General features: G+C 40.9%; 1 protein-coding gene across 1 annotated transcript in view; it reads left to right on the forward strand.

The window, feature by feature from the left end:
- The window catches only part of LOC122788280 (streptococcal hemagglutinin-like), a 755,305-nt gene that overhangs the window by 710,206 nt on the left and 32,040 nt on the right, over positions 1 to 13,059 (forward strand). Inside the window, exon 10 of the mRNA XM_044055345.1 lies at positions 4,920 to 5,007. Coding sequence (XP_043911280.1) covers positions 4,920 to 5,007 — 88 coding nt within the window. The remainder of the gene's footprint in view (positions 1 to 4,919; positions 5,008 to 13,059) is intronic.

Consider the following 13,059-nt stretch of genomic DNA (forward strand, 5'->3'; position numbering starts at 1 on the left):
ACTTCTGAACAGTTATTTAAATATAGCTGTTACACTTTTACTGTGGAATAGGGGGGGCTTAAAAGACCACCTCTTTCATTTTGTACTACAAGTTGCCTTTCTTAATGACCCCATCAAGTTGACGTGCAAGAATTTGCTGTTTAAAAAGTACTAAAAAATCAACAAATGTTTCTGCATGCTGAACCACACATTTGCACTATTATGTATTAAACTTTGAAAACTGGGAAGAATTTTAATATTTGAAAAACGTTATAAAACCCAGATGAATGAAGAGATCTAAGGCTGTCTAAACATATTTACATTGTGAGTGATACCATATGTGTACATTTAGTGAGCCACCCATTATAATGTGGCCTTTTTAATGTGGCACCTTTTTCTAAAAGCTGTTGGATTACTAAACACCCTCTTTAAAAGTTTCAACTTTTAAAGTTTCAACTTTCTGCCCCTAAATGAAGTGGTAGACAAGTCCCCTACACCCCTAACATGCCAATAGATGAATTACTGATGCAGTCAGTTGCCCGTAGTTGTATGCAGTGCACACATATATGTATATATATGTGTGTATATATATATATATATGTGTGTGTGTGTGTGTGTGTATACATAAACTGTGTGCATATATATATATATATATATATATATATAGATATATATATATATATATATATATATATATATATATATATATATACACACACATACACACACATACACACATATATATATATATATATATATATATATATATATATATATATATATATATGTTATATATATATTTCTATGTATATATATAGAGCCACTACTAAATCCTGAAAACCCAAACTACCAATGCCCAAAATCCCGAGACCAAAAACTCGAAACACTAAAGTACCGAAACATCAAAGCCGTGAAATTCAAACTACCGAAAACTACACTCAACATACACCACACACATACACACACCTTCCCCCAGAACGCAAACACATAAATCTAAACTACAGACGCACACCCCCTCATACCACCCCTACTTAAATATCCTAACTCGAAGGTTGCACTACATACACAAACACACGAAGCACCACCACATTCCTACATTCCCCTCGTGCACACACATCACAGTCACAACACACACTTACACACTAAACCCCTAACCAACACATTTAAAAATAGATACTTACCTGACCTTCCACCATACCGCAACACCAGAATCACGAATGTCAAACTCCCGATGATCGGGATTTTGAAATTCGTGCTTCTGGTCTTTTGGTAATTAGGGGTTTCAGCTATATAGTCTCGAAAGTTTGAAATTCGGTGTTTCAAACTTTCGAGATTATGTAGTGATCCCATATATATATATATATATATATATATATATATATATATATATATATATATGGGTCCCCTTCAGAATGCTAAACTTCGAAACCCATATGATCGCAGACCATATGTTCGAAGTTTTGAAATACTGACATTCTGAATGGGAAATTGCATACAGCGCAGACCGGGAGATTTCCCTTGTTCTCACTGTAGTGCGATCTCGGAGTTGGTATATTTAAGTAGGGGGGATGTGGGGGGTGCAGGTAGGGAAAAGCCCCCCCCCTGCTGTACACTGTTTAATGTGTGTTTTTTTTTTTTACGGGTCTAGTTCACATTTTTTAACATTCAAATGTTCGATCATATGGTCTCGGCCATATGAATTTTGAACATTTGAGCGTTTGGTTATGTGAAGTAACATGTATGTGTGTAATATATATATATATATATATATATATATTATGTGTGTGTGTGTGTGTGTGTCTGTCTGTGCAGCTTCATTCTGTAATGGACTGGTGTTCCATGTAGGACTGATCTGGGTGTTCCATACAGGACTGATCTGGGTGTTCCATGCAGGACTGATTGGGTGTTCCATGCAGGACTGATTCTCTTCTTGCTCCTTTTTCTTGCTGTGACAGGTTCTATCCTTACCCACGCCATGACTCTGAGTAGCACAAAATGTATACGAAGGAATAAACAGCTGTATTGTAATAAGCAGTAGTGTTACCAGACAGAGTACTGCCTGGCAACCACACTAGGGACTCCATTTTTCTTGCAGAATCTTTGGAAAGGGAAGTTAATTTTTTTCTTCTGCATTTTTACAAGCCCTGCTTTTCCCAAAAAAGCACAACCAAGAAACATAGGTAGCAGCAATTCTCCCAGCATTAGAAAATAGTTCAGTCAAGAGCTTTAAAACTGTGGCTGTAAAAAGTTACTAAGCCTAGTCTGTCTTATGCTACCCATTTGTCCACCTTCAGTTATTTTAATAGGGTGATGAGCAACAGAAATTCATACTTAGTCAAGACAGGAAGAAACAGTTATGCACATTGAAAAAAAATGGTTCTGTGCTGAGCAGCACTGGAAACATTGCTCAAGGTGGATTTGAAGCTGAAAATGAAGAGGTTTAAAGGGAAGGAACTAGTGGAAGTGATTGGATTTTGAATTAACTTTCAGCACCATGGTAGGTAAGTGAGTAGCTGTCTGCTGGTTTTTTTTTTTTTTTTTTTTTTTTTTTTTGCTGCTGCCATGTTGCCATATATAGCTAGATTTTTAAAGAAACAAGTAACTAAGAAAACAAATTCGTAGAAGGCTGCAGTTTCATGCCCCAGAATTCCTTCTACCTGTTGTTTTTTTAATCTAACTTTGTGTCTGTGGCCTTCCATTCATCTGCAATGCTTTCAATGTAGTGTGCATGCTTATGTGTGCAGGTTATAGTGTCTATACGATTGCATGCCTCTTGTGCATTGCATGTTTTTCCTGTTGTTTCAAGCGCCTTCATTTGTTGCTTTTTAAGCTACTTTAAAATATTTTGAGCTTTTGCGTATGTTATGGAATTCAGATTTTGTTCTATTTCTCTTATGCAGCATGGGGCAGTCACTGAGGTAACTACTTTGAACAAAGCAGTAGAGCCTTGCAAATGCTAGAGCAGTTTGTGTGTGTGAGAGTGAGGTTAGACTTTGCTTATGTAGATTCACCTCTTGTTTCATTTATGAATATTCAAGCTAATGCTCGTAATGAGCTCCTTTTTATTTGTTTTGTACTTTTAAATGTATGTACACGTTCATCTAAAATGTGTTTGCAAATGCTTTTGAAATACAGGGTAGTCATAACATCCTGTCTAATTTATGTACAGACTATAATAACTATTATTTTCCTATGTGATGAAAAGATAAAACAAACACATTTGTAAACTTTGTAAATATGTGATATACTTCTTGCTAGTTATTGTGCTATCACTCTGTATATGAGTATGTAACACGAATGAATGCTCTTTTGTCTTCATGTATGTGAACAGTGTAAACGTGATGGATGTGGCTTCACTACTGAAATGTAAGCACTTGTAAAGTGAAGTGCTGACCTGCCAAACCTGACCACCACCAAAAATACTGGAGAGGAGTGAAATATTGAACTTCTCTCTTTGAACTTCAAACACCCTCCAAACTAGTTTAAGTGCCATTTTTTGGCCATTCGTTTTCAGCTTTATGGAACTCGCTAAAGTGGGTCCTAACATTTCAAATGGCTACCAGTGAATATAATTTATGTCACATGGTTTTGCTAAGGTTCCCTTAATGTTTATAATCCAACCTTTGTCCTTATTTTTTCATGTACTTCTGGAAACTTCAAATATACTACATGCTGGGATGGAGGAGAAATTTTCATCACAGTAAAAATGTGATTTATGAAGTGATTAATTTTCAGTTTTTGTTTTTTTGTGTTACCTTTGTGTTTCACACTAGTTTTCTAGTATGACATTAAAATGAAAACAATACAATGGTTACTGTACATAAGTTGCTCACTATTGTGAGTTTCGTACTTTAAAGTTAGCAATAGATTTTTAATCCTGAGCAGCAAGGGGTATTAATTGATAGTTTATAAAATCACCAGGCAATCCGCTTAAGCTGTTTATGTTCAGCAGCCTTCTCTTTAGAGACCAGCCCCCAGCTTACAAAACTGGTGGGCAAGGAATTGTGGAGCTCAACACTGCATGCTAAGATTTATGACATAATGAACAAACTATTGTCACCAGCTGCACTTTTAAATGGCTTATGTTGAATCTGTAATGCCATGCAGCTGCCGTGAACATGATTAATTTGTTAAGTGCTATAAAATTTGTTAGCATGTTATAAAATCTTCTTTCTTTCGGCTTTTCCCAGTTAGGGGTCGCCACAGCGGATCGCCTGTCCGCTCATGATTGGCAGTAGAGTTTTACAGTGTCGAGTTGGCAGCCCGGTGCCCAGCCTTCCACGGAAGGCACACACATGCACGCACTCATGCCTAGGGCCAGTTTAGAGTGTCCAATAAAAATAAATGTATTTATTTAACATTTGTTGACTGGGAAAGTTCGACTAGGACAGAGCCTATTTTCAGCGGAGGCCCAGGGTGAAACGCTCCAGATGCATGTATTTAATGTGGGAGGAAACTGAAGCAACTGGAGAAAACTTGCATGAATGCAGGGAGGACATGCAGACTCCCTTCAGAAGGCACCCCAGCTGAGAACTGAATTGGAGAACCTCTTGCTGTGTGGTGACAACGTTAATTGCTGCACCACTGAACCGCCCTAATAGTTCATCTGATGAGTGCTCCGATAGTGTCACACCAAGACTGTCATTTATGCTGTGTCATATTGGCTAGGATCACTAGCTTACTGAATTAGTGGCAGCTTCACTGAGCATGCTGAACTGCGTAACTAAATATTTATTTAGAGTTCTATTTAGTGTCCACTTTCATAATTGTTAAGCCATACTTAGAGCTTTTGAATCAGGTCTTTGTGAGTCACATAACACAAGTTGTTTCCATGTTTTTAGCAGTTTCATAATGCATTTCATTCCTAAATACATTTTAAGTAACTCTTTGTAGTATAAAGGCATTATGACAGTTTTTAATTAATTGACTTTAATTTTCAGCATACCTTTTGGCGGTCGTGGTGATTTCCTGTGTGCTAGGAGGTATCCTTCTCCTCTCACTTATTGCATTTATCGTCATCTATGCACGGTAAGACTGTCTTGGTTAAGTTTTTTAAAATGTTCTCAAATAAAGACAGTATTTGAGTTACTAAACTTGGTGCATAATTTCTGTAGCAAGCAGTAGCAATGATGGAGAAGAATCGCTCAAAGAAAGAACAAGAACTGCAGGTTAAGAAATGTGTAATTAAGTAAACTGTGGCAAAACCAGACTTTAGATATTGTGAAAATGCTATTTGTTAGAACACTGTTACAGTAGTCATAACTACTGGGTTATAGTGGTAGGTGTCCCTGTTTAGAGACCAGTTGTTAAAATGGTTACGGTCTTCGCTTCCCATGCACAAGGTACAAGATCCAATCCTTACCTCTGGCCAATGTCTGTATGTAGTTTGCATGTTCCTCCTGGGTCTCTGTGGGTTTCATACCACCTGCCACAAACATGGAGTGTTGCACCTCAAACACACCCAAGAGTTGGAGCTGTGGGCAGCAGAACAAATTCTAGATGGTGCCCAGCAATGGAATGGTTGTATAGGCCAACAGCCTTAGGTATCAACTGTGGTGTGCAAGTATCCTCAAGATACAAGAATATGAATCACAGACTGCATGCCGTATCAGGACTAGCCACTCAATGGTCAAAAAATTGGCTCTATGTCAGTCGGTTATGTTGACTAATGTGTCCAAATGGGTGTGAGTATTTGCCTGTGATGAGTGGGTTGAGGACCTGACCCACCATAAAGCCCAAAAGCCTTGGGTAAATAAGGTACTGGCCATCCAGTGTGCCCATCTTGGGTTACCTGGAATGGCTCTGTTGAGCAAAAGCTGGATGTAAAACCAATCTGCAAAACATGAAAGAAGAATTGTTACGCTCAATGTAGGTTCACGAAGGGCATGTAGTTTGGAAGTGGTGACATGATGTTAAGGTGGAGGCTGGACATCCTATGTAACCAAGAGACAAGACGGAAGGGCAGTGAAGCAAATCCACTTGGCTTGGGATCCAGAGTCTACTACACAGGAGGAGGACAAACTAGAAATGGTGTGGGAATTTTGTTGCGGGAGAGGCTTCAGAAGACAATGAGGAATGTCATTAGAATTAGTGACAGACTCATGGCAGTCAGACTTCGGTGTAAGGATAGAGCAGAATTCATAATGTCAGTCTATGCTCCACAGCAGGGTTGTGATAGTGAAGGAAAGAATACATTCAGACAGCAGTTGTAGAACCTACTAGATAAAACAATATAAATTGGTGTTGATAATGGGTGACCTGAATGCACATAACAGGATATGAGGACTGTCTTGGTCAACATGGGTGGTGCAATAGGAATAACGGACAAGGTTATTCGAGACTATCTGGCAATTGGCTTGATGGTGACAGACGCATGGTTCAGCAACAGAGAGAGAGAGAGAGAGAGCACGTACAAGAATGGCAATTCAGGTATAATTTCTAGTAAGGAAAGGACAGTGGGTAGAATCAGAGATTGCAAAAGTCTTTCTTGCTTCTAGACCATTTCACTGGAGAAGATAAAGAAAACTGGTAGTGGAATACAGAGTTCTAGGAACTCATCAAAAGAAAGGAGTGATGGAAAAGGCAGGAGATAGAAGACTGACTAGGCTAAGAAGGAATACTGATTGGCTAATGAAGAGGCTAAGTGAAGAGTTTGAATAGCAAAGAAGAAGGCATCAGAAGAACTCTTTCAGCTTCTGGAAAGTGACTGAGTAGATGGCACAAAGAAACTTTCAGGTTACAAGACAAAGACAGAAAGATAAAGAAGATAGCCAGATGCTCGGCAAAAGGGAAGCCAGCAACAACCTGCTCACCAGCCCACAGGAAATCAAAAGCTGATGGAAAGAGTACTTCCAGCAGCTTCTGAATGAAGAAAACTCCACAGAAACTCCCACAGAAGCTTACAGAGGTATCAAACTCCTCTCATACTGCATGAAAGTTTTGGAGAGCATGATTGATAAACGAATACATAGTAGTAAGATAGGAGATGGGTAGTTTGGATTCAGGTCAGGATGCAGCACAACTGACCTGATTGCAATGATGCAGATAGTTGAGAAGAAGATAAAGATGAGGAAAGAGTCCAACTGGTCATTCCTAGACTTGGGATAAAGTATATGACAAGGTCCCAAGAAAGCTGATTTGGGCAATCCTGCAGTAGTTCAAAGTCCCAGAACCATAGGTAGAATTGGTGCCGTCTATGTAGAAGGACCCAGTTACTTGATTACAGTGTTAGGTCTGACATAGATTCATAGATTCATAGATTCATACTAAGCTAACTGCCCTTGCGAGCCATTTTAAGCCTAGCCAATTATCCCTTGTGAGACTCAAACCCTGCACCTTGTGTTTGTAAGGCAAACACCTTAACCATTAGGCCACCCTCCCAACCCACATAGGGGCTCCCAGTGGGCGTGGATGTTCATCAGGGTTCATCTTAGCCCAATGCTGTTCATACTGGTTATAGACTACATAAGCAAACAGGTTGGAAGCGACAGAGCAACAAAGCTGCTTGTATGCAGGTGATGTGGCATTACAAGCAGACTCTGAGCAAGAACTTGAGCAAAGGATAGGGGAATGGAGTGCAAAACTGAAGGCACATGGGATGAACCTGAATACTGCTAAGAGAGATGTAATGGCATCAAATGGGGGAAATTGGAAGATGATTGTCAAGAAGGTGCTAATTGCGGAAATCAGGGTAAGAACTTGGGTAGGCTTGTAAGGGCCCTAGGGCCATTAAGGGTAAGAACTTGGGTAGGCTTGTGAGGGCCGTAGGGCCATTAGCCTAATAACTTCCTATGGTCGTGCGATGAGAATTGAGATAGGAGGGAAAATAGTGTAACAGGTTAACAGCGTCAAGTGTCTGGGATGGTGAATGATGAGAGGGGAAGTTTGAATGAAGAGGGCAAAGCTAGAATCAGAAAAAGTGCAGCCAACTGGCCCAGAGTGTCATCGGAAGTGTACGACAGAAGAATGCCAAAGAAGCTGAAAAGTGAGGTGTACAAAACAGTGGTGTGAGCAGTACTAGTTTATGGTATAGAAACCTGGGCAGTAAAGGTGGAGCAGTTGAAGCTAAAAGTGAAGGAGATGAAGTGCCTGAGATGGGTGGCAGGATGCACACTGTGGGAATGATCAAGAAATGAGGGCTTCAGAGTAGCAATCAAAGTGCTTCAAATTTCAGAAAAGGTCAAAGAGAACAGGTTATGGTGGTTTGGGCACATGTGCAGAAGACAATATAGGGAAGAAGATTTGGGATGGACAGGAAGAAGGCAAGAAGAAATGAGGGCAATGACAGTCAGGCATGAGTGCTGAAGCAACTGAAATGACACTGTAAGAGGTGCAGGCAATGCAATACAATGAAAGATCAGCTCAGGAATCAGCAAAACTCTAATTACATTCATTTTATCTTTGTTTCACACAACACCCTAATAACCCCATGTATAAAATGAGGGAAGGGGGGTGGTGATGATGTCCCTGTTTGTCCAGCCTGACTTCCAGAGCTCAGAACCCTCTCCCCCTATGTACAGTAGACACTCTCATATGGGGCATCTTATCTCATATGGGCCATTGTCTGCCGATGCCATACCTTTCCTGCCATAATTTGATGCTCATGCCTCATAGCTGTACCACTGAATAAAGTAACCCCCTTCTTGGCATGGTTTTAGCAGCTTCTGGAGAAGGTGAAGTACCTCCTTGGGGCAATCTGTGTTATTTCTTTTGTGTGTTTAGCTGCGGTGAAAAATGACAGGTGTACAGTGGTAGGCAGATTTCCTCCATAAGGATTTTCACAGCTACTGCATCTTTTGTCTAGGTCCGAATCATGACATCCTATAATGTTTTGTCAGAGTTTTATACCTGAAATGGTCAGAAGTAGGGTGCGCTCCCTGTAGTAGTATCATGATCAGAAGAGACCTGAGGCATTTACCTTGTCTGCTGTGGTGTTCATTCAGGGCATCATTTTTTAATATCCCTCTGAATGAGAAATGCAAAGAGATGGTAATGTTCTTTCTCTGCTGGAGGGCGCTGGTTCCACTGAAGCCCTTTCATAGTCCTTAGATTGCCAGAGGCCTGTGGATGTGCAGCTTTTAATGCCTTTTTTCAGGCCACTATTCCTGCAGACAGTGGCACATGCAAATGGGCCCAAGCTTGAGAGGCAGCTACCTTGGATGTCCAGACCTGGGCATTTGTGGTCAAAGCCCATTTTGTTATTTCAAAAGGGAATAACAATACCATGGCCATTTTTGTTCCATAGAGTCATGGGCCATGTTGTGAAAGAACAGTACGAGACTAAGACTTTGAGAGCAAATGTCCCTTACAAGACGACCATAGAGGTGTGAAGTACAATTACAATGCCTCCCACCTTCTGAGTAGCATTAAGATCCAATGTATCGGGCAGGTCTTCCTTTTCTGCCACTCTTACTCCCCAGGCCTTCAAGGTGCACATTCTTTCCTGGTTTATGTAGCGAATGTAATAACTATATTACATTCCCACCTGATGAAGACAATAAAAAAAAAGATTGTAAGAATGCATTCTCATGGTTGCTTGGCTCTTTAAAAATGTAGCTTTTCATGGCAACCTGGCCCACTGCACATCAAATGCAATTCAGTGTCTGGAGTCCCCACTGCTAAAAGGAAGAGGGACCCACTACCAGCTAGGGGAGAAGGGACTCCCAGGAAAGTGAGGATGAAGAACTGGATTATCCTGTCAGTTGTATTCCCCTTTTGTCTGTGACAGACACTGAGAACCCCATTTTCTCTGATCATCCACAGAAGAACTACCAGATGGCGAAAAATTTTGTAGGATGAATCAGCCCTATGGAAAGGGAAGGAGGCATCAAAAGTCCAAAATGATATTCAGCCTTGCTGGGCCTCTATGCTTCCAAGCTGTGGCTATATTTCAGAACCATTCAGGATGCTTTTACAGTGGTCTACCAGGAACCTGACTCAGAAAACCTGAGTCTCGATCCCCTGCTTGAAAGAAACCTGTCTGGTTTTACAAGATGCAAGACCCCCCCACAAATATCTGTACAAGAATCCAGTGGTGGATCCAGCAGTGGTGGTCAGAGTTCCATTGAGAGGATGTAAAGTGGTTCCTGCACCCAGCACACTCCCAAGCTTCAAAAGGTAGGGGTTTGGATAGAACTGAGAAGAAGGCTTATACAGTTGCCTCCCGAGCCTTCAGGGCTAGCAACGGCCAAATATATATGACTATGTTCCTAATAACCCTCCTAGATAACCTAGGAGAGAAAACTGAGGAGGTGTCTGTGCTGAGCAGACAGCAACATTTTTGGATCTTGTACAGGCAGCCAATCAAGTGGCAAAACACTGTGTGGCCATGGTGCTGTTGATACAACATCTAGGCAGTAGGGTCCTATAATTAGGAGGCATGCCTGGCTGAGGGTTCCGTCCCTACCAGATTATGTCATAATGTAGCTACTTAATGCTCTTTCAAAAATCAGGGCCCCAACTAGTTTTAAGAAAATTAAACAAAGGGGTGAAGTTATGCAGAGTGTAATACAATTATTTCACCCTCATCGCACTTTGCCATACTATGAGATAAATGATCTAGCTAAGCCACTACCCTTATACTGCAGGCAATAGTGGGTAGCCAGTGAAAGGCAATCCTTTGGGGGGTGCAGAGGCTTTCTTTCAGAAAGGAACAACCATAAATGCGTAGTCTGCCACCCAGCTCAAACTTAAACTGAAAAGCATCTAGTATGCCACTATCCAAGAACTCGTAGTGCAAGATGCTTCTCTTGAAAAGGAACCAAGGGTTCTATTAGAGAGTTTTACTCTCAGAAAAGAGAGAACCTGGAAATCCATTGTAGACCTCTCAAGACAAAGCATCTGAGACTTCCAGAATTCGACACCGGGTCTCTAGACCCTGTTGCTACTGCTGTTTCCCCAAGCTCTTATGGTCACCTTTGATTTGAAGGATGTCTTCATTTACATTACAATCTATAGAGCACCTCAGGTGCTGCTTAAATTCAGAGCTGGGGGCTTGCATTATCAGGTTCCCTCATTGCTCTTTTGTTTGATCTCTATAGAAGGGGTATTTACCAAATGTTGGGCTTCAGGAATTTTAGAATAAAAGCATTCAGTTCTTCCCTTATCTGGATGACTGCTTAATCCAGGAGATGTCTCAGGAGTAGGTGAACAGGCAAGTCTCTCTCTCAAATCATGACACTATTCCAGAATGTGGGGTTCGTTCTCCCCCTTTAGAAATCCAATATCACTCTCAACAAAAATTTAATTAACTGGGCTCACTATTGGATACCATCGTATCTCGACTAAAACTTGTCTTAAGACTTAATTTTCCCTCTTAGTTGTTTGTTTAGAATTGAGTGTTTATCATACTGGGAATTGCAATTTCTTCTTTGGTTGTGCAGTCTTTTTGTTTGGATTCCACCAAGAATTTTTTTTTGTGGTTCTGGGCTTATTTCTGGTGGGAACTGCTCTCTGTACTCAGTGACATAATTGTAGAGGATTTTTGTGAACAATTCTGCATAGGCAGCTGTGTTCTCAGAGTTTGGTGGGGGGAGGGGGGGGGTAAACATTTTGACATGTTATCACTTAGTAGTAGGTTTTCCTTGGAATAGTTTTTAAATATTTCAGGGTTAGCTGGAGACATAGAATTGATTTTTCTTAAGTAGACACACTGTGGTCTGGCCTTACCAGAGAGGACACTAAACTGGGTGCGGGGGGGGGGGGGGGTACAGTGTTTCCCAATGTTAGAGATTATCAGGGTGAGTATGTTTGCACCCCTAGTGGGCCAATGGACTTATCTGGTCCAAGGTGTTGTGTGTTTACCAAGTCTAGGAACCTCTGTGCTTGTACGTTTGGGGTCATGTGAGTATCCCAGTTTATAGTGGGGTAGTTAGTCACCCATGAATATGGTATTGGGTTGAATGGTGAGGGTCTCCAGTAAGTCCAAGTACGAGATGTGGGTTTCTTGGGTCATGGAGAGTGACCTATAGCTTGTGCCTGTGGAAATCTGGACATGGAGAAGCTCAAGTGCATCATCCTGTTTGACTAACATTGAGATGTTTGTTTTTGCTATAGAATGAGATACATACACCTTTTGTCCCCGTTTGTGCAATAACTGGCTTGAATGTGTGGAAGGCATTATAGCCCTGCACTGCTGACCTTAAACCATGTCTCATCTGAAGGTTTATCAGTTTGGCATTGCCTAAAAAAGCACAATGGAGTAAGACAATGATTTAGACAAAATGTGAAAGCTTACAGGGGACAGAAGTAAGTCATATTTGGCAAAGCAATGAGGTCTATTGACCATATCCTTCATGCTGACAAAATATTGTACCCTCTTCTCTGCTTGTTATTGGCAGGAGAGTATTAGAACTGCAAGCACTAATGTGGAATATTTTGAGCCTCACAACCAATCTTTCATTAATACCCAAAGTTGTGACACATTTCTCTTTAAATTAGACTATCCAGTTTACCAGTATTCTTTGCCTTGCAAAAAAAGGGCGAAAGATTCTGCACGCCTTAGATTTGCACCGACAGCTAAGATGATATATAAACAAGACTTAGAACATAAGAAAACCTGACCAATTATTTGTTATCTTTGCAGCAAAGAAAGAGGTAGAGACAGTACCTAACCAGACTACATCTAAATGGCTAGAACTGTATGTTCAGTTTTGCTACTCCTTCATGTTAAATGCTTCGCAGTCGCGTTCAAGGCCAACAGTACTAGAGGCCCAGTTAAAACTACTTTCCTTTCCATTCCTTAAGGAGAGTCCGTACCCGAGTCATGCTGGAAGCAGCCATTGGACATCTGTTCACACCTTTTCAAAACAGCAGACACTAGACACTGACCTCCAGGCCTTGAGTAAAGTTTCTTCAGTCATTCTGCAGGGCATACTACAACCCTTTATCTCCTCTTAGGCAATCCTCCTTTCATCCTGAAGTTCTCAGAAGGATTCTGCAATAGCAATCTAATGAAGCCTACAGTACAGTTGAGTAGGAACTTACCATACATCACTATTAAACTACTACTGTCACACCATCTCGTCTGGTTTATCTACCCCCTTTGAATTATAGGCATCCCAAAATGGGCTGGATTTCTCT

This window comes from Protopterus annectens, chromosome 13.part0, assembly GCF_019279795.1.
Source record: "Protopterus annectens isolate FY-2018-M chromosome 13.part0, PAN1.0, whole genome shotgun sequence".
NCBI lineage: Eukaryota > Metazoa > Chordata > Ceratodontiformes > Protopteridae > Protopterus > Protopterus annectens.